This window comes from Monosiga brevicollis, genomic scaffold (assembly GCF_000002865.3).
Source record: "Monosiga brevicollis MX1 MONBRscaffold_16 genomic scaffold, whole genome shotgun sequence".
In the NCBI taxonomy this organism is placed as follows: Eukaryota; class Choanoflagellata; order Craspedida; family Salpingoecidae; genus Monosiga; species Monosiga brevicollis.
The window spans coordinates 57,212-80,397 of NW_001865053.1; the positions used below are offsets into that span (position 1 = coordinate 57,212).

Here is a 23,186-nt window from a genome sequence, read left to right on the forward strand (position 1 = left end):
CATGCAAACCATGCGCACCTCATCTTGGCACTGACATTTGATTCCGGCTCGGCATCGCAGCAACAACGAGCAAACAAGCCGGACCGCTACCTCTGCCATGCCTTTCAGCTTCCCAACGCCGTCATGGCCAGTACCATTGCGAGCGTCATGACGAGAGCCGCGTCGGTAGGTGCTCCCACCCTTGCTGCAGGTCTTGATCGCGTGCTGTGTATTGAACTGTTTGCCCTCGCTCACCGCCTGGCGGCTCGTCATTCAATAGGACGAGCTGGACGACGAAAGCATGGCCAAGCAGCTGCATCACGTCGTGTCCACGAGGGATGATTCTGCAGCTGCTCGTGACGAGTTTTTACGTGAATGGACCCACGGAACCGAACTCCTTGACGGAGACATGGATGACATGGCTGCCCTCGAGTCATGGGCTCGCTAACTCGACTCGCAACGTGGGCGTGGGATGTGCGCACGCTTTTCCCTCGCACTTTTCAGCCGTGTTGGCGTCGTTTTTTGTTCTGTTTTGTTTTGTGCTTCTTAGTGGGGGGGGTTGGAGCTTTGTTCTTAAACTTTTCTTGTTGCCCTCTGTCCAAGCTAGGTCGTAGATGGGATATTGCAAGGGGGGGTATTTGGTACGCTGGTACCACTGCTGGCTAGGATTGAACGGACCGTGGGTACCAGGCACCTGACCTCTCTGGTCGTACAATTTATTTACAGTTGGAATGGAAACGCAATCCGTTGTTGTCCAATTGATCCTGTGTGTCCAGCTCCATGTGTCCTCGTTTTTGGAAACGAATATGCATGCAAGCAGATAACAGCCTACAAGCACCACGCTCACGCGAGGTTATTGAAGCTGTGCGCCAGGTTCTTGAAGAATTCGTGCGAGCTTACATATTATCTCGCGTTGCCATTCTGTGTGTAGATGTGCATATGTCTTGTTGCAGTAATCGCGCGTTGATCCGTTTCTCTGCATGGCATGTTCACATGCTTGGCACACCGTTGAGACGCGCCTACGCCGACGCTTTGACCGCCACACACAGCTTGAAGGTCAAGATCGCGCTCTCAACGCGGAACTCTCCACCTCTGCTGCCCTCTTTCCCCTACGATCTTCCTCGCTCGCGCACACGCAAGGAATTTTTCTTTTCTGCGAAGTAACGTGAGCGTGATCGGAAGGTACGATCCTCCACCAAGGGGCCACCAGCCACCTTGTGAACCTCTTCCCATTTCATTGGAGCTCGTGGACACTCCGCACAGGAAGGAGATTCAACGGATCGACGCGATGACTGGATCGCAACAGCGTTTAGCCCTGCTGATGGCTTGCCTGTTGGCGGGTGCTTGGGCCGAGATCATTTCGTCCCAGGCCTGGGCCGACCTGCCGCCGCTCGGCAATCCTCTTCTCGGCTTGGAGCGCGCGCGCTACGCGCAAGACTTTGGTACGCTGGCGCATCGTCATTTTGACCTCCTTTGATCCTCACGGCCAGCCAAAAGAATGAAACAGACCTGGGTGCAAAGATACGGGCGAGACCGAGCACAGGACCGCCACCAGCCAACGCCTGTTTTGCTCACCAACGCGATCCCTCGGGGTTGTCCGTGCAGGATATCTGGTGCATGACCTTCCTGCGGTTGTCTTTTGTCCCAACACCACTGAAGGCGTTGCACAAGTTGTCAAGTTGGTTTCAGCTGGCCGCATGTCATGAAGCTCCTTACCTTCACGCTCACAAACACGCGGTCCGCAGGTGGGCTTTTGATCATCGAGTCCCCATGGCCACACGTGGCACCGGCCATTCGGCGCAAGGCCAGTCCCAATCAGAGACCGCCGTCGTCGACATGTCTTGCGGCATGAATCAGATTTTGGACATTGATCCCGTCGCGGGTACCATTCGTGTACGTTGGCCCAATGTCGCTGTACTCCATGCCAAGTACTGTCGAGTCGTTAATGACCAAAAGGCGCCATTGCCATGCACCTTGGCCCAAAGCCTCTTGACCCACTGCAATCGCATCAAAATGACATAGGTTCAGGCTGGTATCACCTGGGGTGAGGTTTCCGGTGCCTTGGCCACGGTATGTCTCTCTCGCCGACACCGTGTGTTTGCTCGGTCCCTCATGACTTGACTTTGCTGCCCTCACATCTCTCCAGCTTGGATACCGTGCCAAGGGCGAGACCTCTACCAAGTTACTCAGTGTTGGTGGCACGCTCTCCATTGGTGGTGGGGGTGCCTTTGCAGCCATTGATGTAAGTGCCCCTGCCGCGACGCAGTGGATCGTCGGTGCTTGGAATATAAAACAGCCGGCTCCAGGTCACTGATTCCATCAGTGTAGCCTATGCCTTGATGTTCTGTTCTGTCATGTCCCGACACATGTCATTTCCCGCTCCCCTTTTATTGCTTTGCCACGCCAGGGTATGAGCGTCCACAACGTGCGAGAGCTACGGATGGTGGTGCGCCGAGGTCTGGTGTACACAGCCAACAATCGTCGCAGCAAGCGTCGCTTCAAAGTGGCTCGCGGAGGTCAGGGCCAAGCTGGCATCATCGCCGAAGTCGTCCTCAACATTGAGCGCATTCCCTCCACCCTACGCGCCTTCACGGCGCTCTATACCACCCAAGCCGAGGCGTTTGCCGCAACCCTGGACCACAACCTCGGCCGCACCAACATTGAATCGGCGTTTTGCACGGCCATTGTAAACTCGGAGGCTGGCCTGGCTGCGCTCGGCGAACTTTGGACGCAGGTGCGTGGAAGCATGGGGCATGATCTCGCTCACCTCGACAGCTGTTGGCGGGTGCTCACGACATGGTGTTAGCTCGGCGACGTTACCCAAGCTTTCCAAGATCCCTATGTCCACGTCTGTGTGCTTGTCGATATGGACGGCGATTTCGAGCCACCACTGGACAGCATCATCTTCCCCATGGGTGTGTGCTTGTCAGCTTTTGCAGCGCATAAGAATCAACCATTACCATCTCAAATGCACGCCTTGCTTCGTTGATGTGCACAGGAGAGACAGCCCTTGAGGCCTACCTGGCCGTGGCCTTTAACGACCAAGCCCAGGTGCAAACGGCCATGACCACCGGCTACTACTATACCCCACGCTCCATCCTGCACATGATCATCCCTCTGGACAACATGACCGACGCTACTGTGTTGGCACCCATTCTAAGCACCTTTGCCAACAACTTGGCAGCCAACCCAACCACCACCGTGACTTTGGCTGCGTACCCAGCTGAAAAAGTCCAGGGCGATGCCGTGACGCCCTTCCCCTATGGCGGCCAAGTCGATGCGCTGGGTGTCTCCTTCATAATGACCATCCCAGTCGCTGATGCCGCCCGGGGCATGTCTGCCGGCGCTCTAGCTCGTGAAATGGTGCGTAGTCTCATGTCGCTTTTTCCTGCCTCGCAGATTCGTTGTGGCAATGTCTGTGTTGGTCGATCCTCTGCCGCTGATTGGTGCCTGTTCCAATGCCTAGGAGCTCTACTATCAAGAAATGTGGGACACGATCCGCGCGGTTCGGCCCGACACCAAATTGTATCCCTATGGCTTTCGTCCAGACGGCTACTCTTGGGAGGAGCACTATGGTGACAATTGGGATATGATTCGCTTCATTCGCGGCAACTCGAATCCGCGCCGTGTCCTGGGCCGCGGCGTAGACATCTTTGACCCACGAGCATAAAGCAAGATCGGGTCACTTTCACCCGTCGCCGTTTAACCGGGGGTTCACTCTGTCCAGATTGCTCGTGCGGTGTGCGCATTTGACCTGCTGCACCCCACGCCTGCTCTCTGTGGTCTGCACGTCTTCAAATTGAGCCACTCGGCCCGAGTGTTGTTGCCGTCCAAAGCCATGACCCAGGACCCAATGTCACTGCTGGTGCTATCACTAGCCAGACTGAAGGCTCAGTGGGTGCCAAGCATCTGGGCTGGTCATAAAGTCATGAACCCACAGATATCGCAAATGCGTGAATCTCAAGCCAGTCCATTTAACTCGGCGTTATGCCGCATTCCGTGCAAGAACAAGGGATGTCAATCGGCAACAGCGCATCCACCTGTAGTAAATTAACACGTCGAAAACTCACTCAAAAAAAAAATCGTTAAGTGGAACCTGTCGTTCTCTTTCACATGTCAGATAAACGTATTTTTCAGTCAACTCACATCAACAATAATTTCAAACGAGTCCAGTGACCGAATCGGTCGGAATACAAGCAGGCCATCCCCGCCATGTCGCGTCATGAGGGCGATCGTGGATCTTGTGGTGTGGTATGTTACGTGCCCGCGCCGCTGTCGTGGTCTGATCGCACATGGAGCAATGCCTGCCTCGGCTTTTTCACGGCATGCTCGATCTGTCGCCTCAGTCTGCACCCGAAAAGAAAAATATTTGCACAAAGCTCGGGGAAGGTTCGATGGCATCTATATCCCCAGACACGACGATCGTGACCAACCACGACCACGACCAACCACGACCACGACCACGACCATGAACATGACGACTCTGACGACACCCTCTACAGCGGGCTGCCCTATGGCACCAACAACTACAATCCAGCCACATCAGATCCCAACGGCCCCAAAAACTACAACATCAACTTTCTTCTGCAGTTTCGCCTGCAGATGGCTCACATCTTGACCCGCGCGCCACGTGTGGTGCATCGGGACCATGCCGATTCGGAAAGCGAGTTTTTTCAGCTCAAGGGCTCAAGCGAGCCGCCAGAGCCGGTGGTGCGCGGTTATGTTGCCAGGAGTGGTAATCGTGACAGGATCCGTGCTCTTGGACTCAAAAGTCGTTGTGGTGGTGGTGGTGGTATCACCGAGCTGAGCTTCTTGAAAACGTCTGTCAAGACGGTCCGCTGTACGAAGCTCGAGGAAGGTTCGATGGCATCCATATCTCCAGGCACGACGATCGTGACCAACCACGACCCCGACCACGACCATGAACATGACGACTCTGACGACACCCTCTACAGCGGGCTGCCCTATGGCACCAACAACTACAATCCAGCCACATCAGATCCCAACGGCCCCAAAAACTACAACATCAACTTTCTTCTGCAGTTTCGCCTGCAGATGGCTCACATCTTGACCCGCGCGCCACGTGTGGTGCATCGGGACCATGCCGATTCGGAAAGCGAGTTTTTTCAGCTCAAGGGCTTAAGCGAGCCGCCAGAGCCGGTGGTGCGCGGTTATGTTGCCAGGAGTGGTAATCGTGACAGGATCCGTGCTCTTGGACTCAAAAGTCGTTGTGGTGGTGGTGGTGGTATCACCGAGCTGAGCTTCTTGAAAACGTCTGGCTAGACGGTCCGCTGTACGAAGCTCGAGGAAGGTTCGATGGCATCCATATCTCCAGACACGACGATCGTGGCCAACCATGACCCCAACCACGACCATGACCATGACCACCACGCCGTCTACAGTGTGTCGCCTTGGCTCAAGTTAACATTGCGCTACTCCGACTGCCGTCGCACTGCCGTCTTAACAGTTTTTGGCTTCACTCGTGTGATGTGCGTGTCCTTGATCAAGTTTTGATGTATCGCGAGACTTTGCTGCACCCCGCGCCCGCACTCTTTGGTCTGCTCGTGAACCAAGCCATCCGTAATTGATATGATTGTCAGTGTCACAAACGGGTCTCATGCCCAAACCTGGAGCAGATACAGCCGCCTTCCGTAAACAACCCCACGATTCCATCCCGCCCATCGTGTTGCAGCGCGCCACGCTCTCGATTGGCAAGGGCAAGCGCGCTGCCTGTTGTCGTTGTTTTTTTTTTTTTGTTTGTTTGTTTGTTTTGTTTTAATTTCTTCTTTTGAACACCAAACATACGTGCATGCATGCATAGGTGTGTGGCTGTGGAGGTCAAGGCGGACAGTAGGTGGTGTCCAGATTGCCAGGCGACGCTCAGATCAAAACCCTCAGAGTGGCATAGTTGGGTCTTGTGTGGTTGAACCAAGTACGCAGCGCAACATGTTCGCGGGCACTCCTCCCGCCGTTGCGGCGCGGCGCGCAGGCTCAACCTTGGCGGCTTGGCCCGTGACTGGGCATTTCCACTTGAGGGCCAGCGCTCGTTCTGCCCTTTGCTGCGCAGCCCTCGACCTCGCAGACCTGAGCTCTGCTCCACACTGCACGGGTCTGCCCGGTGCGCCCCGTCCTGCTGGTTGAACTGCGCCCACATACAATTCTGTCCTTGGTGTGCTGTCATCGCCACTCGGCACCAAAGATATGGCGCGCAAGAAAGTCCATGACCGCCTGGCGGCCCGCGAGGCGTCCCTGGCTGACATGCATGCCGCCTACAACCGACCCATGTACAAGGCCATGGCCATCAGCCGGGCACGAGGAGGGCCCTACACCTTTGACGAGTTGAGCGAGGACTACGATTATTCGGAGCTGTGTCTATGCACGCCCTGCCGATGCCTGCTCTTCGTTCTCGTCACAGCTGCGGCCGTCTTTGCCACCCTCTTCTTCACTGGCATGATCTTGGCCGTGGCCACGGGCAACACCACGGTGGTCAGTGATGCCTTTCAAGATACCCTACCCCCACCCCTTGAGATCAATGCTGCCCGTACCGATCCCTGCAACACAGAGACCTGCCAGGTGAGGTTTTTGCTCCAGATGCTAGTGCTGACCACCTCAATGCTGGGTCTGCTCAAGCGAGGTGACTGCCTTTGCGCGGCGCCGCGCGTGCGCATGCCTCTCACCACCACCCTTCTTCTCTCCTCTTCCCAGCTGCCAGATTGTTTCTGCAACAATCGCTTTGCCGTCCCCCGCGAGTTGCCTGTATCAGACATTCCACAGCTGGTCACCATCACCTTTGATGATGCCATCACGGTGAACAATTACAACTACTACCAGTCGCTTTTCGGCAGCCGCGTCAACCCCAACGGCTGTCCAGCCGCGGCCACTTTCTACATTAGCCATGAATACACCAACTATCGCTTGGTCCAGGCTCTCTACCGTGAAGGACACGAAATTGGCCTTCACACCATCTCCCACAGCTACAACCTGGACTGGCAGCCTGAGGTTTATGGCATGCGCCAAATCCTATATGAGTTTGCTGGAATCCCTTCTGATGAGGTCGGCCAGCCGACCCTCTGTCCCTCGTTTCTCGCTTCCTCGCTCTGCCTCGCTCTCCCCTTCTCCCCGCTCTCCCCTCTCCCCTTCTCCCGTGCTACCACGCTCACTGGTCGTGGGCGACCCTGTCGCTTTGTTTCTCAATGGCAGATGCATGGCTTCCGAGCCCCGTTTTTGCTGCCGGGTGGTGACGCCATGCTTTCAGTGCTAAGCCAGAGTGGCTTGACCCACGACAGTAGCTTTTTGGCACCCACCACCCCGACCGGCGAGCGCATGTTCCCCTTTACCCTCGAGTTTCCCTTTGAAATGCCGTGCATGGTGGAGGAATGTCCTTCAGATCTCTCCTTTCCCAAACTCTGGGAACTGCCGGTCCACGAGTGGTGGGCACCGGGGAACCCCAACATATCATACGGGTCAGTCGATTGGCAAGCCCCTCCAGTCATGATTTCAAAAGGTGTTTCGTATTCATTTGTATTATTCGCCTCGCAAAATGTGTTGTTGCGCAGGTTCCCAGATGAGACGCAACCCAGCACGCAACAGGAGGTACTAGACCTCTTGCGCTACAACTTTTATGCCCACTACAATCAGAACCGGGCGCCGTTTACCGTGCCTTTGCACGCCTCCTGGTTTGATCGCTATCCCTTTGCCTTCAAAGCCTTGCAAGAGTTCCTTGACGAACTGGCAATTTTGCCCGAGGTGTACCTGGTCGATCATCACAAGGTGGTAGAGTGGATGCGGCAACCGACGCGGCTGTCCAATATGGCTGATTTTGCGCCCTTTCAGTGCGACAGCGCCGTGCGCGTGGCCTTTGATCAGTGCACGGCGACAGAACAGCACCAGTGCGGCTACACCAGCCCCGAGGATGGCTCCGACATTTACATGGCCACCTGCCGCACCTGCCCCGACAGCTACCCCTGGCTAAACAATCCCCTGGGTGTCTGAGGCATCATCAGTCACCTATACGACGTCATGGTGACATGACCGGACCTGCTAAGCATGGCCACTCGAGTTTGCGTGCTCCTGGATGTTGCTTGTCTTTGTTGTGTTTGTTGAGTATGGTGATTTATGGTATTGTATCCATGTAAGCGTGAGATTAGGCGCAGGCCCACAACGTCAAGTGCTCTGCTAGGGCGCCTGCGTGCGATCACACTTCCCGTTGAGTCCAAAGAAAACAAGAAATGAGGCTTGGCCCATGGTCTGAGGTCTGAGATCATTGGCTCGAAGCCAAATCGAAGCATTCCTGCAGTGCCATTGCATGTACAGCATGCTAATCCTTTCTAGCTTGTGCACGCAGTGCAGTTGTTCATAGCAGCGCATGTGTATTCGTGATGGCTCAGTAGCTGGACGCGGCCTAATGTTCAATTAATTGTCTCGTAACATTGAAACCCCCCATATGCATTCCTATGCTTCTTGCCCACCCGCTTCTACTGCCAGTTACACTTCATGAAGCAATACGTGCAAACGGCTTTAGTTTCATTCTTGTCTTCAGCCGCCAAACAGCGCGGTGTCCGAAGGACAAGCACACGATTTCATCTGCCAAGCAGTGTTGGCATCAACACGGCCGCGCTGCCGCCTGTCATGTTGACCGCCCGACCGTCTCAAAATAATTATCTGAAAAACACCCCAAAATTCCCGTTTTCGCTGGCTTGAACCCACAGTGCATGCATGCACGCGACCAATTGTCAGTCAACGCTCGCGCTTTTGTTTGTCAGAGAAAAAGAGAAGTCAGAGGGTGAAGAGATCGGGGGAGATAGCAAAGAGAGACAGCGAAAAGAAGAGCCAATGCAACATCCTTAGCAGTAGAAATCACCCTTCGCCCAGAGACAGAGAGGAACTCTGACCCCAAAATCAGAGAGTCACACTCACAGCGACAGAGAAAAACCTGACACCCCCCCCATTCTTGTGTGTGTGTGTGTGTGTGTGTGTGTCCGCTCGACACACAGCGCGCACGGCCGGCGTTGCGGGCCATTCCGATTCGCCCTGTCGTTGGGGGGGAGAGCGGGCGAGACAAGGTGGTGGACGCTACCGGGCTCTTGTGACAACAGTCAGCCTTTTTGTTGCTCTTGTTTGCCTTGTTCGTACTTTTTCCTTTTTTTTTCTTCTTCTGAGCTTGTGTTCGGTCGGCTAAATAAAGTCGGTTGCTGGCGCTGTTGTGCTCAACGAGTCGCGTCGAGCCCTTCTGATCCTCGGCCCGCTTCAGGTGAGAGTTGTTTGTGATTGCGATATATGGCTCCGTCCATAAGCATCGCCAAACAGTGTCAGATCATCGCCCGTCTGCCGAGAGCCTGGATCAAAACCTGACCGACATTTGGCTCGGCGCACCTGGCGCCCGCTGTCTTGCTTCTGTACCAGCCCCTTGTCCGGCACCATGTCGTTTGAGGATGACGACAAGCCCAAAGTGCGGGTGCACACCCGCAGCATTGAGCAAGTCCTCTCACCCATCGCGGATCAGGTATCAATGTCTTGGCCCGCCCCTGCCTTCACAAGCATGTCGGGCATATGCGCCCCGATATGGAGGCGACGACGATGGCATTGCTAAAACGCAGCTTCTCTCTGTGACGTGCATGCGCTTGGTTGGCATGGGTGCAGGTTTCTCAACTGATTATTTTTGATGAAAAAGCTCGCCAGAATGGCGAGCCCATTCCAGACCTCACCCACGGTACATGCGTTCTTACCACCCAACCAAGCTTTCGCTTCCAACTATTCAACTATGCATCACTCCGAAATTACTGAGCGCGCCTTGTTTGGGGGGGGTCTGATCCTAGATGCTGAGGCCATTGGCATGGCGATTCAAAACCTCGTCAAGGTGAGCAATGTGCTTCCCCAAGCATGCCGCACATTCACCTTGACCAAGCCTCAAAACCTTGCTCGCCTGTAACTCGATGCTATCTGGTTCAGGTTGGCCGTGAGGCCATGCTGCAGGGCGATGAACAGCTCCAGAGCCGCATGCCCGCCGCCTGCGAACAGGTGCACGCTCACTGCATCCCTTTGTACCTCATTTCAACTTGAAGTGCAACCAAACTGATTTCTCACACTTTCTGCACAACGGCTTTGGGCCGCATGTTCTGGCCCTCCAGCTCGAGGCAGCGGGGCGTTTGTTCATGGACTCGACCGTGCAGCTGCGCCTGGATCCTCTCTCTGAGAGTGGGCGTGGCATGCTGATTCAGGCAGCGCGCGGACTCTTGTCCGGCACAACCAATATTTTTATGACCTTTGACGCCTCCGAGGCAAGTGATTTTGTGATTGTTGGCTCCTTGGGTGCCCAGTGCGAGCCCTGTCAGCCCGCGTCCATCTGGACCCTGGCCTCACCACACAATTTGCTCATTTCTAGGTTCGGAAGATTGTGAATTTGGGCGAGGCCATCATCGAGCTGCTGGCCGTGGCCAAACAAATTTCCACGCTTGAGGAGCTTGTCGTTGTCATGCGCTCCATCAAGGAATCCCTCATTGCCCTTGCTCGGCTAGCCGAGGCCCGCCACTCGGATTTGATCAACGCCTCCCTTCGCCGTCGTCTTCTGGTGGCAAATGAAACGCTCCGCAAAGGCAGCCCTTTGCTCATCAGCGCGCTTCACACATACCTCCAGAACAAGCACAATGAGCAGGTACGCAATCTCTGTTCCCCCTCAAGCGATGGCAGTGTGGGTCACACTGTAGGCTTGTGCGTCGTGGCTTGTCCAATGTGCTGAGTGTCAATGGCCCTGGGCTCATTCTCATGGGATCGTGGTCTGCAATCAATGCAGGCGGCCTCCAGTCGTGATTATGCAGTCGATCAAATGCTCAACGCGACGCATGAGATTATCGTTGCCGTGAGCAGCACCGAGCTGGATGAGGCTGGGTACGAGTCACCCTCTTGAGGCCACACATGTGCACACCTCCAAAGTCTTGCCCACTGTCCGACATGAAACATTCGGCCTGCTCATGGTAGCCCGTCATTGATACAGTTACGCAGATACGCCCGGTGAATTTTATTCCGCCTACGAAGATGCTCAGCACCAGCTCTTGTCGGCTGCCATCAGCCTCGACATTGATGCCTTGGAACATCACATCGATAGCATGTCCCACTTTGCGTACGTCATGCACTGCCGCGTCTACTGCCAACTGTACCTCCCCCCTCAGTTTGCAAGAGCCTGACGTTCCATCCCTATGCTGTTGCACCGTCTCTAGCACCATGGCGGCACATGATGCGCATCGCCCTGAGCAAGAGGAAACTGTGTTGAAAAACATCGAGTCGGTCCGCACCACTCTTCAGAGTCTGACTGAGGCGGGCGAAGGGTGAGTGTGTTCCGACCAAAGCTGGGGTATCATCCTGCCATCCCATGACTCAGTCACGTCTTGACTTGACCCTGTCGCCCGGAGGTAGGCCTGAGCTTGAATTGGTGGCTGATGCCATGATCAAGGTACGTGCTCTGTTCGGTTTGTATTGGTGGCAACGTTTGTGCCGATTAACGATTCGCCGTTGATCCCATTCGTCAGCGTCTGGCCAACTTGAACCAATCAGTCCAAACATGCGTCGCCTACTCTTTGACGGAGGCCCAAGTGTAAGAACCACATCCGTCAACCACAGACCATCCTATTTTAGAGTCTCGCCCGCGTATGAGGTGGCAGACGTTCTGATTGCCCTGTGTCACCTTTAGGCAAGGCGCGAGCATGAGCGCACCACTGCACAAACTCATTCGTGCCGCCTCGGACGAAGCCATCCCTGGCCTCACCATCAACGGTATGCACACTCAAACCAGTTGCACCCCCTTTGCCGCACAAGTCATGACCACTCACTTGCAATTGCCGATGCAGAGCATGCGGCCGAGTTTGAGGATTTTGCCGGCATGCTGGTCAAGGTTGGTTCCTGCTTCATTGGCTCAATGTCAGTTTGGTTGCTTGCTTCTCTCAGATGCTGACGGCCACCTTCTTTCCGTTTATTTTTTCTCCGCAGGCCTCGAAACAAGTGGCATCCATGTCCAAGGACGCGCGTCGCGTGAAACTGGTCGAGGTCAACAGCGAGCAACTCCAATCCGTCACGATGCAGGTCCGTCTGAGCACCCTTCACTGCTCATGTCGGGGCATCGTCCCTATTGCCTGCAGGGCAGCACCGACTCATGTGTCCGTTGGGAATGTGTGCCGCCCTTTTTTACAAATAGTTGGTCAATGCCGCGCGCCTCTGCAAGGAAGAGAACTCGGCATCGGCTGCCGAGCACCTGGCCCTGTTGCGCGACACCTGGTCCTACCGTGCGGACGTGCTGTCCGCCACGACCGCCGGCATGGCTGATCCCGAACAAGTCATCATGGTGGCTGGCGATGGCCTGCAGAACGATCTAGAGGCCGTGCGCCAGCCCGAGGCCGGGCATCAGCCCGAGCTCGTGCGCTCCAAGGCTGGATTGGTGGAGGCGCGCGTGAACCACCTGCTTTCTGTGGCGGATGGCGAGGTCAGGTGGCTCTGTGGCCAGTGCACCCTCGCGTTGCTATGGTGCACCGCTTGATGCATGTTCCCACAACTCACGAGGGGTCCCTGCAGGTGGAGAATTCGGAAGATCGCAGCTATCAGCAACCCATCGAGCAGGCTGCCAGCCACTTGCGCACGGCCCTGCCCAAGTATTTGTCGGCGGTGGAAAAGGCCAGCCAGCAGCCCGACGACCAGGCCGTGCAGGCTGAAGTGAAGATGACCTCTGTTCAGCTCAAGCAAGGCGTGCAGCAGTTGCGCTACGCCATCCGTGGCGAGCCCGTGCCTCTGTATGTGCAGATGTTTTTTGCGCGTGGCCCCTCTATGTTCTATGCCTGCGTCCGCCCTTTTAACGTGTGTGCATCATTCTTGCAGGGATGCCGAGGGCGAGGACGGCGAACCAGACCTGTCATTTGCGCAGAGCAACAAGCGGTCAGTCTGCTTGTTCCAATATTTTGTGAAGGAACGGCGGGTCAGCTTGCTGCTCCATGCGGTGGCTCAGCTCACCCGTTGTCATCAACCCCGAACTCTTAGCCCATCTCTGATGGAGCAAAGCTCGCAGACTTCACTGCTTTCACCGAGCCGCAGCGTGGCCTCTGATGACGAGGCTTCGGACGACGAACACACGACAGCAGCGACCGGTGCCTCGGAGGCAACCGCTGCTGGTCGTCAGTCACCGCCTCGGGCCTCATCGACCACCGTCAGCCCGCACAAGTTGCTTCTGGACGCCAGCCAGCCACCGACGGGTCCCATTGCCAAGGCCGCGCAGTCTCTGAAGAAGGAGGCCAGCCAATGGTCTGCCAAGCGTAACCCCATGGTCTCGACCGCCAGTGAGATGGCCGATGCCATGTCTGCCATGGCTCTCTTGGCCAAGTAGGTGTCGCTCCGCGCCCTGAGCTTTCCTCGGCTTTGTTCCGACACGATGTTTGCATGGAGGCCATGCGCGTCTTTGTGGTCTTGTGTGTGTGTGTGTGTGTGTGTGTGTGTGTGTGTGTGTGTGTGTGTGTGTGTGTGGGTGAGCACCAACTCATGAGACTGCGCGTTTGGGTGTAGTGATTCATCGCGTCGCCGTGACGTGGGAGATGAAGTGGGCAATTTGGCGGAGATGATTGGCACGGCCAAGGTATTGTCCTTTGTGAAGGAGGCGGCCGCTTGGAATTTGCCTGTACAGCGGCGCTCGGCGAGTGGTGCTCATGCTGGTGTGCACGATAGGAAATTGCGGAGAGGGCCAAGGACATCCGCCGGCAGGCGCTGGAGATTGCGGAGCAGTGCTCGGACAAGCGCCTCAAAGCCGACCTCTTGTATCTGTGCGATCGGTTGCCGACCATTTCTACGCAGCTGAAAATCATTGCGTCGGTCAAGGCCGCCTCGGCCAACGCCTCGGGCTCCTCCGAAGCCGATGCCATGCTGGTCAAGAACGCACAAAACTTGATGGAAACAGTGCAGCGCACGGTTCGCGCTGCCGAAGCGGCCTCGCTCAAGTCCTTTGGTGCCGTGGCGGATACGGCGGCTGCGCTCATCAAATGGAAGCGCAAGGCGCAACGCTTTCTGCCCAACTGAGGTCTTGCCCGTCTTCTGGTCTCTCACTTTGAGGCAGTAGGCCCTCCGGATGTATCCATTGCAACCGGATCTTAAGTCTGTGTGTGTGTGTGTGTGTGTGTGTGTGTGTGTGTGTGTGTGTGTTTGTGTGTGTTTGTGTTTGTGTGGCCACTTTCCATAGCTCCTTCTTTCATTGAGCACGCCCATTTACTTGCCATGTGAATTGGAATATACTCAAGTACCCTCGACCATTCGAGCTGCAAATATCTTTGCACGACCCCTCGCATGGGATGAAGCGCTCTGCCGCAGCCTGATGCGCCAAGACGTGTTGCTCGGGCGCCCGGCTTCCTCCTCGTCGCCCATCCGACCGAGCCGTTCGACGCTTTAATCACAATCCCCCTCGGACATTTAACCCAAAAAGTGCTGACAGAATACAATCACAAAGGGGAACAATGAAGCACACCCGGTAACAATTGGTAGCGGAGATATTTTGCTGACAAAACCAAATGACGCGGCGCACTTACACTTGGTCACCGCCGTTCAATCCGTTGTTGTCAGACAAAATTGCGCGAAAGAGGTGACTGCACCGCCCACTTTTGACGCTTTGGCTGTGGCTTGCAGCTCACTCTCTCAGACCGATGCTTCTCTTGAGTATCCCTCTTGTTCTTGTGTAGATTAGGCCATAATCTCTGTTACTCCTTTAATTTCTCTACTCCTTGCCAATTCTATCACGTTCTCTCTCTGAAACTCATCCTCAACCAGCATCCATCTCTGCTTGTCGACCTCTTTTCTCTCGCTTCTCTCCCTTTTTTCCAATTTCATTCAGAGCTGCAGCCCGAGCGCGCTCGTTTCGGACCTCGCTGGCGCGCCAAGCTGCTCATTCTCGTTTGGTGGCAGTCGGCATCCACCTTGGTCTTGGTGTCGAGCCTTGGACTCGTACATGCTGGTCGGCAGGGGCTTCCTCGGAGTCCGTGGTGTCGCCACATCACGAAGGATCTGTTGCTGATTGCAGCCACTCAACTTTCCGTTGCCGCCCAGCACCACACAGCGCTCGTTGACGAGGCCGCCGCTTATCCAAGGTGCGTCCGTTCACCCTCCCACGTTGAATCGCAGGTGTAGAAACTCATGTATTGCCACGCTCATGTTGTGGCTGGGCTCGTGTGCGCCTATGCATCTGCATCTACAGATCAGATTCTTTTCTCCGCGCGCGACCTCTCTCGCCCCGAGGCCATGGCGGGCCCGCGTGGTGCATCCATGCGGCGGGTTCCCGCCGGGCTGTTGACGCTCGTTTTGGCCGCCAGCCTGTGCTCCACGAGCCATGCAAATGCCTTGTTTCCCACTCCTTCCGAAACAAGCTTTGGCGCCGGCGCCTTCCGCCGGCCCATCGCCGCCTCCTCCACCTGTGACGCCGTTGACTTTTGCGCGGACGACAACGTCTGCGTGACTTGTAATGGGACCTGCCTCTATGGCGTTGATCCGGACATTTCCCCTTTTACCTACTCTCTCATTGGCCAGGTAGATTCTGCTTCTTGAGTTTTGGTACCGGCCGCGCCATTTTCTCCACCCTCATGTCATGACGCCCGGTGCTCGAATGTTTTTAGCCACAATGCTTGTGTCCGGCCGAGTACCCGATCATCGTCAACACGTCTGCCTGCTGTGTGAGCGCAGCCGGTGCATCGTGTGTGGCGCGCCTCTCGGCTGATGCACATCCTGCAACGCTTGCCAATGACGCCAGCTCGAGCACCTACTTTCAATCGGCACAGAATGAAGCCACCGTCAATGTTACGATCGACCTCCTCCTCAGCCAGGTACCATCCAAGCCAATTTTTGTTTTTATATAGCCCGGGCCGCCTTTGTGGTTTCTTGCCTTCAAAAGATCTGGCATCTTGCTTTGCCGCCTTCAACACTCATCCTCCTGTTTCTATCACTGACTTGCAGGAGGTGATCGAGACCACCATCACATTTGCGCGTCAAGTTCCCATTGCGTTGTCAATCGAACGCTCGAGTGACGGCGAAACGTTTACGCCTTATCAGGTTGCACTCATTGACCAACTCCTCGGCAATCCTTACTTTGCTGGCTTGGGGGGGGAGGGGGGGGGGGTTTCGGAAGCAGCTCACGCTCTGATTTGATGCTCGCAGTATTTTGCCGAGGATTGCAGCACCTACAGCATGGCTAACAACGCGTAAGAGTGGCCGGCAAACACATCTGGCCCTTTCAAACTGTTGTCTTTGATCCCAAAACTCACAGCTCACACTTTTTCATCTGTTCTTGCCTCACCGCTGCACAGTGCTATCACATCAACCACTCAGGTTGTCTGCTCAACCAATGGTATTAGTCCCCGCACGAGTAGTTTGACATTTACAACCATTCCTCGTGCCCGCCTTGATGCCGGTATGTGCACACATCTTGACAAGTCGCCGTTGCCTAGCATCAAGCAGTGCAAACCACACACCACTCGAGCCCCCGCTTGCTCGCACCATGTTGTGAACTCAACCTCTTTCCGGTCATGGGGGGCGCATTTTCGCTGTGCAGCTGGTGTCAGCACGTACTACAACTCGGCCGACCTGGTACAATTTATCCGCGCACGCTACTTGCGCTTTGCCTTCAAGCAATACTACACCAGTGATACTGCTGTCGACCAGTTTGGTCAGCCCATCGCCACCGAGCCCTTTTATCGTGTGGAGAATATTCGTGTATGTAACGCAGCATCAGCAGCTTGCATGCCCTACCTGTCCATCTCCGCTGGTTGGCTCTCATCTCGTTTCTCACACCGTGTCTCGTCATCACAGCTGCTCTCTCGAGCAGACTGCAACGGCCATGCCTCGAGTGTCGTGGTGGATGCTGAGACACCCATGACGGTCGCCGCGTACGGCTCTTACCAGCCCAACATGTGCGACTGTCAGCACAATACTCAAGGCACAAGTTGCGATGAATGCCAGCCGTACGTTGTTCGACCGCTCGCCTTAACCTCAGCCCCAATCCTCCAAACTCAGTCTGACCTCGTCCTCTTGCCTTTGCTCAGGCTTTACCACGGCAAGCCCTGGGCTCGAGGCCTCGGTTCGAGTCCCAACGAGTGTGTGGCCTGTGAGTGCAACGGTCACGCAGACGCCTGTGTCTACGACGCCGCGCTAGATTCCAACCCCTCATCCAGGACGCAGGGGAACGGGGGCCGGTGCTTGGATTGTCAACACCACACGGTGCGCACGCCTTGGTGCCTTGGCGTCATGCACTTCGAGTTGGCGTGTTGTGATTGGATGATGCTCACTCTATTTTGCCGGGCTTGCTTTAGACTGGGCCCAACTGTGATCGCTGCGCTGCTGGGTTTTATCGCAACCCAGCCGCCGACATTACGGCCCCAGATGCTTGTCTGCCCTGCGGGTGCTACGAGTTTGGTGTCACGGATGGTAACCTGACGTGTGATGTCGAAACTGGCCAATGCCAGTGCGTTGATAACGCGGCCGGTCGAACCTGCGATTCATGCGCCCTGGGCTACTTTGGCCTCAACGGTGCAGATGATGCCGCATGCGTCTCCTGCGATTGCAACAATGTTGGCACGCTGTCTGGCCAGCTCTTGGCTTGTGACAACCGTACTGGGCAATGTCAGTGCCGTGCGGGTACCTCAGGGCGCCAGTGCGATGGCCCTTGCCAAACTGGCTTTTACCGCCCAGCAGGCGCCCCGGCCGGTGCGTGCACAGCTTGTGACTCGGAGTGCGAGTCATGCTACGGTCCCGGTGCTAGTCAATGCAATGCTTGCTACAACGTATTGGCCCTGGATGGCTCATGCCAGGCCGATTGCCCGGCCGGCTCATACAACGACTCCAACGTGTGCAAGAGCTGTCACGCCCAGTGTGGTGAGGCTGGGTGCACCGGTCCCAATGCCAACCAATGCTTGGAATGTGCCAACTACGTCACCGTGAATGGAACCTGCATTGCCGCCTGCGCGGCTGAATTTTATGTTGCTGCTGGTCGCACTTGTCGTGCTTGTGATCCGCTGTGCACGGTGTGCAGTGGGCCGAATGCCAACCAGTGCTCAGCGTGCTCTGCTTTTCGCGACGGAGACACCTGTGTTGCAGAGTGCCCCATTCATAAATACGCCGATGCCAACAACTTGTGCCAGCCGTGTAGCTCGCAGTGCGATTTGGCAGCCGGCTGCTCTGGGCCCAATCCGAGCCAGTGCAAGAAGGTGAGTCTATCGATTTCTTGTTGCGTTGTTCAACACATATCCGGCTTTTCCACCGTTGTCTTTGGCCGTGGGGCATGGCGCCAAAGGGAGGTGCCAAATGGAGGTGCTCATGGCTGGTTGTCTTGGCGTTTCGGGGCGTGGTCAATAGTGCGCCGTCATCTTTGATACCCAAACTGGCCAATGTAGCGATGCCTGTCCAGCATTGTACTACAATGATACCACTACCAGTCCCATCAACGACGAGTGTCGCCCTTGTTCCAGCCTTTGTGACCACGGTTGCGACGTACGTCCCTACCCCAACACCACCCGTCCCCCACCTCGACGCACCCAGAGAAATGCACCCGCCCAGAGAAATGCGCGCCCAAGCACCCGCTTCTTTCTCACCTCTTCCTGTCTCGTCTTCTCAATGGGTTAGGGGCCAACGGCATCCGATTGTATTGGAGATTGTGCTGTAGTGAGGTACAACGAGCAGTGCCTCAACGTGTGCCCCTCCAACACCTACAATCGAAATGGTGTCTGTCTCGATTGTCACGACACCTGTCACGCTGACTTTGGCTGCTACGGCCCACGCGCAGATGTAAGTTTCGCTTTCGCACCTTTTCTTTCTGGTCCTTGAACGGCCTCGCCGTGTTGTTCATCCCCTTTGCCTCAGCCATCGCTTTGCAACTTGATGTTCCCACTTTATCTCTAACCCTCTTCTTCTTCTTCTCCCCGCTCGTTCGGATCGCCGCGTCTGAAGCAATGCAACACGTGCTCCGACAACACGATCCTGTTCAATGAGACCTGCGTGTATGCCTGCCCGACCGGCTACTTTCGCGACCCCTCTGATACATGCCAACCCTGTCACTCGACGTGCGATGCCTGCTGGGGCGGTCTGTCCACGCAGTGCTCTCACTGCAAGGCGCTCGCGTACGGAAATCGTTGTGTGGCAACCTGTCCCGTCATGACCTTTTCCATCAGCCGCTCTCAGGCATTGGACGAGAATCTCATCACCGAAGAGGACGAAGACGACGACGGCACTAACGACACGGGCTCAGGCGCCATCGTGTTTGATAACCTGTCGGATTTTGTCTGCCTGGATTGTCATGCCCAGTGTGAGACTGGATGCACCGGGCCTGAAGCGCACGAGTGCTCCGCCTGTCGCAACGTGGAATACAACGGCGTGTGTATGGCCTCGTGTCCAGCCATGACGGTTGAGGTCATCTCCGACAACACGCGCCAATGCGTGGATTGTGACACGCAGTGCCTTGGCGGCTGCTGGGGTGAGGGGCCTCACCAATGCGACGCCTGCCGCAACGTCAACTACGGCTCTACCTGCTTGGAAGCGTGTCCCAGCGACTCTTATCGCAACGGCACGACTTGCCTCGATTGCCATGCCGAGTGCTCGACCACCGTGCCTGGCTGCACCGGCCCGACCGTCAGTGACTGCTATCGCTGTGAGCACGTCTACATTGTTGCCAAGGACGAATGTGCAGCCTCCTGCCCCTATGGTACTTTCCGCGATCCCGATAACAACTGTCAGGTGTGCAATGAACAGTGCAACGGTTGCACTGGTGCTGGGCCAAATAATTGCATTGGCTGTCGGGGTCTCAAGTACGATGGCGTGTGCTTGGAGGAGTGTCCCCGAGGCACCGCCAACCCCAGTAACTCGACCAACTGCGAGCGCTGCCACGTCGAATGTCAGTTGGTATCATGCCACCCTCCCCACCCGGCAGCCCTCATTCTGTAGTTTGTGTGGTTGAGGCCCAGAATTGTGGTTATTCTCGCACCAGAAGAGACCTTTTGGGCATGCCCCCGTCACTCTTTATTGTGCCTACGGATGTCGTGCTGACCCTCGCCTCCCGCTTGTTTGATTCCTTAGGTGCCTTTGACTGTTATGGACCGGGCGCAACGCAGTGCATCGCTGATCCGGCTGGGAACACATCAGCCTGCAGTCACTACGAGTACCACTCTGAAGATGGCATTGTTTGCGTGGCCGGCTGCGATCAGAGTATCAGCTACCTGGATACAGTCGATGCGGCTTGTTACCTGTGCCACCCCCAGTGCGCCGAGCAAGGCTGCAGCGGTCCGCTGGCATCTGACTGCAACACCTGTACGCACTACCGCCTTGGAGCTACCTGTGTCAGCACCTGCCCGCCGTCACACTATGCGGACAGCGAACGGGTTTGTCAGCCGTGCCACGCCGAGTGTACTGCCGAGGCTGGTATTCGTCAGTGTGGCGGGCCCACGGCCAGCGATTGCACCGCATGTGCCAACGTTATGGACAACGGTGTCTGCCGACCCTCCTGTCGCAGCACAAGCGTCGCCATTGATGCCACGTGCTACGAGTGTCACGCTCAGTGTGAGGAGGGCTGCTTTGGGACGCTTGCTACCGAGTGCTATGCCTGTGCCAATTGGGAGCTGGACGGCCAGTGCATCGCCTCCTGCCCGACTGAACGTACCTTCCCCAATTCGGACGACGTTCAGTGTGAAGCTTGCAACGCGCAATGCGTTGTCAGCTCTACACTCTTGACCAGCCGCCCAGCGTGCTCCTCCGGCACGGGGCCGGACGACTGCACCATTTGCCTGCATGTGCGTCAAGATGGCACGTGTTTGACCAACTGCTCACGCAGCCGCTATGTGGATCAAACCGACCTCAGCACTGCTCTCGGGGGCGTGTGCCGCGCCTGTCATTCGTCCTGTGCCGCCGAGTCGGGTTGCTTTGGACCCAGCGCAGATCAGTGCAATGACTGTCGCAACGTCTACGACTCGACTACTGCACGGTGCACCTCAAGTTGCCCCAGCTTCACCTACCAGTCGGAACGCGTCTGCCTGGCCTGTGACAGCACCTGCCGCACCGGCTGCACGGGTGCAGGCCCCACCATGTGCTTGCCACAGCTAGGCGCGACCGTCACCACTGCCGCCACCTTGGGTTGCAAAAACGTTTCCATTCTTCTCGATGATCAAATGGCCATGTGCATGGTCGACTGCCCTGTTGGCACTTATGCCGACGCCCGTAATCTTTGCCAACCATGCTCCAGTGCCTGCGCTTCTACCTTGGGCTGCACGGGCCCTTCAGAGCACGAGTGTCTGGCTTGCCCTAGCAATCAGTTTGTCAACGGCAGCCGCCTCTGCGAACGCTGTTCCTCCCAGTGCGTGGACGGATGTAGTGGCCCAACCGCGGCCGACTGCTTTGAGTGCCGAGGTGCGCGATATGATGGTACCTGTGTCCCCACCTGTAATGGGCTCAACACGGACACGACCAGCTTTTTCGAGTCAACGGACGCTGCCTCGGGCGAAGCCCAATGCCTGCAATGCCATGCCCAGTGCGTCAATGGCGACAACGCTTGTGATGGCACCACCGCTGGCGATTGTCTGCTGGGCTGCCAAAACTTTGTTCACGGGCTGACGGGCGCGTGTTTGGCGCAGTGCTCCTCCAACAGCTTCATCTCGGATAACCCTTACCCCAACACATGCACGCCCTGCAATGCCCTGTGTACCGGCGGGTGCCGCGGCGCAGGAGCCAACAACTGTGTGGACTGCACGTTTGCTTACGACAATTCGGTCGGTGCTTGTGTTTCGGCCTGCCCTGGCGTGAGCACCCGCAATGCGGATAGTGTCTGTGAGTGTCCAGCTGAGAGCGCCTTCCGGGCCTCCAACGGAAGTTGCCTTGCCTGTAACATCGAGTGTGCTGCTGGCTGCACCGGTCCCGGTCCCAATCAGTGTGCCGACATTCCCACTGATTGCCGAGTTGCCGCCCTGGTGGACACTTGCGTTGCGGCTTGCCCGGCAGGCATGCGCATTGGCGCCAGCAACATGTGCGAGTGCAGAGACAATCACTACATTAACGTGGATGGCGATGGGTGCAGCGTGTGCGACGAGCAGTGCTTTGACGGCTGCACAGGCCCCTTGCCCTCACAGTGCACTGGGACTTGTCGCAATGTGCGCTCGGGCAACACGTGTGTGGCCACCTGTCCTGACATGGAGGCACCCGATGCAGACAATGTGTGTGGTGCCTGTGCGGCGGCCTGTGCCGAGGGGTGTGCAGCCCCGGCCGATGCCACCCAATGTACTAGCTGTGCCCTGTATCAAGACGGAGATTCGTGCGTGGAGGATTGCCCCGAAGAACGATCCTTCTTGGACCAGGGCATGTGTGTGGCTGCCTGCCCCGAGGCACGTCCGTACTACAACGACACACGACTCGACGGCACGGAGGCATTGGGCATGCCGCAGCGTTGCGTTTCTTCCTGCGCGGCTCTCAACAACAACGACCGCCTGAGCATCAACACAGCGTACCCTTACCGTTGCTCGAGCGAATCGCGCGTGCTGGCCGAGGCCTCCACATCGGGCGAAAATGCGGACGCCGGTCTTATTGCGGCCGTTGTGTGTGGCGCCATCCTTTTTATTCTTATTGTCATCATTGTCGTTGTGTTGGTGATGCGCTCGCGATCTGGCTCGGTGGCGATTGCTCAGCCGCCTGCCACGCCTGCGCCGCCGCCCTCCAAGAGCGCCTATAGCTCAGTCTATGACCCCAACGCTCGCGTGCATCAAAACGCCATGTACATGCCTTCCCCGAACAAGGGACATGACACGTATGCTTTCCACCCCACAGATGACTACATGACCCCGGACATGAACATTAACGGCGACGCGGGCTCTTACATGGAAGTCACGCCGAGCCGCGGCTCAATCAACGCCTACAACCTGGATGACAGCAACACCTTTGATGAAGACGACATGGCTTACGCCATGGGCACGGGCACGCAATCCACGCGCATGTAGTGGGCGGGCGTCGAGGATGTTGCCGCCCCGTCCTCTCGCTTCTTGTGACTTTTAATTTTTTTTCTTTTTGGTTTTGCATTGGTTGTTGTTGCATTTTTTTTTATTTGTGTTATATGCAGACGGGGCGCATGTATTTATGTTCGCTTGTGGATGGCGTCCTGTATGCTCGAGCCGCGTGCCATTGTGCTGACTGCAGCCGGCAGAGTTTGGGTCGATGCAGTCCTTTGGGCTCGTGTTCCC

The 23,186-nt window shown here is 56.5% G+C and overlaps 3 protein-coding genes across 3 annotated transcripts; all 3 read left to right on the forward strand.

The window, feature by feature from the left end:
- Nucleotides 1-4,201: 4,201 nt before the first annotated feature.
- MONBRDRAFT_9540 (uncharacterized protein) lies at nucleotides 4,202-7,971 on the forward strand (the record flags this gene model as incomplete). The annotated part of the gene is made up of 5 exons (XM_001747207.1): nucleotides 4,202-4,230; nucleotides 4,482-5,142; nucleotides 5,263-5,380; nucleotides 6,179-6,552; nucleotides 6,685-7,971. 5 exons carry the CDS (start codon nucleotides 4,202-4,204, stop codon nucleotides 7,969-7,971), a joined length of 2,469 nt encoding a protein of 822 aa, XP_001747259.1.
- A 1,426-nt stretch (nucleotides 7,972-9,397) lies between these two features.
- MONBRDRAFT_26824 (uncharacterized protein) lies at nucleotides 9,398-14,022 on the forward strand (the record flags this gene model as incomplete). The annotated part of the gene is made up of 19 exons (XM_001747208.1): nucleotides 9,398-9,481; nucleotides 9,619-9,688; nucleotides 9,795-9,835; nucleotides 9,928-9,996; nucleotides 10,361-10,630; nucleotides 10,769-10,863; nucleotides 10,970-11,095; nucleotides 11,193-11,300; nucleotides 11,389-11,425; nucleotides 11,502-11,566; nucleotides 11,663-11,745; nucleotides 11,820-11,863; nucleotides 11,959-12,051; nucleotides 12,164-12,448; nucleotides 12,538-12,752; nucleotides 12,838-12,894; nucleotides 12,997-13,335; nucleotides 13,516-13,627; nucleotides 13,675-14,022. 19 exons carry the CDS (start codon nucleotides 9,398-9,400, stop codon nucleotides 14,020-14,022), a joined length of 2,541 nt encoding a protein of 846 aa, XP_001747260.1.
- A 1,233-nt stretch (nucleotides 14,023-15,255) lies between these two features.
- On the forward strand, nucleotides 15,256-22,946 carry MONBRDRAFT_26825 (uncharacterized protein; the record flags this gene model as incomplete). The annotated part of the gene is made up of 14 exons (XM_001747209.1): nucleotides 15,256-15,516; nucleotides 15,603-15,809; nucleotides 15,940-16,035; nucleotides 16,141-16,184; nucleotides 16,290-16,393; nucleotides 16,535-16,695; nucleotides 16,792-16,943; nucleotides 17,025-17,199; nucleotides 17,292-17,601; nucleotides 17,698-18,185; nucleotides 18,334-18,468; nucleotides 18,601-18,762; nucleotides 18,925-19,864; nucleotides 20,047-22,946. 14 exons carry the CDS (start codon nucleotides 15,256-15,258, stop codon nucleotides 22,944-22,946), a joined length of 6,135 nt encoding a protein of 2,044 aa, XP_001747261.1.
- Between the last annotated feature and the right edge of the window lie 240 nt (nucleotides 22,947-23,186).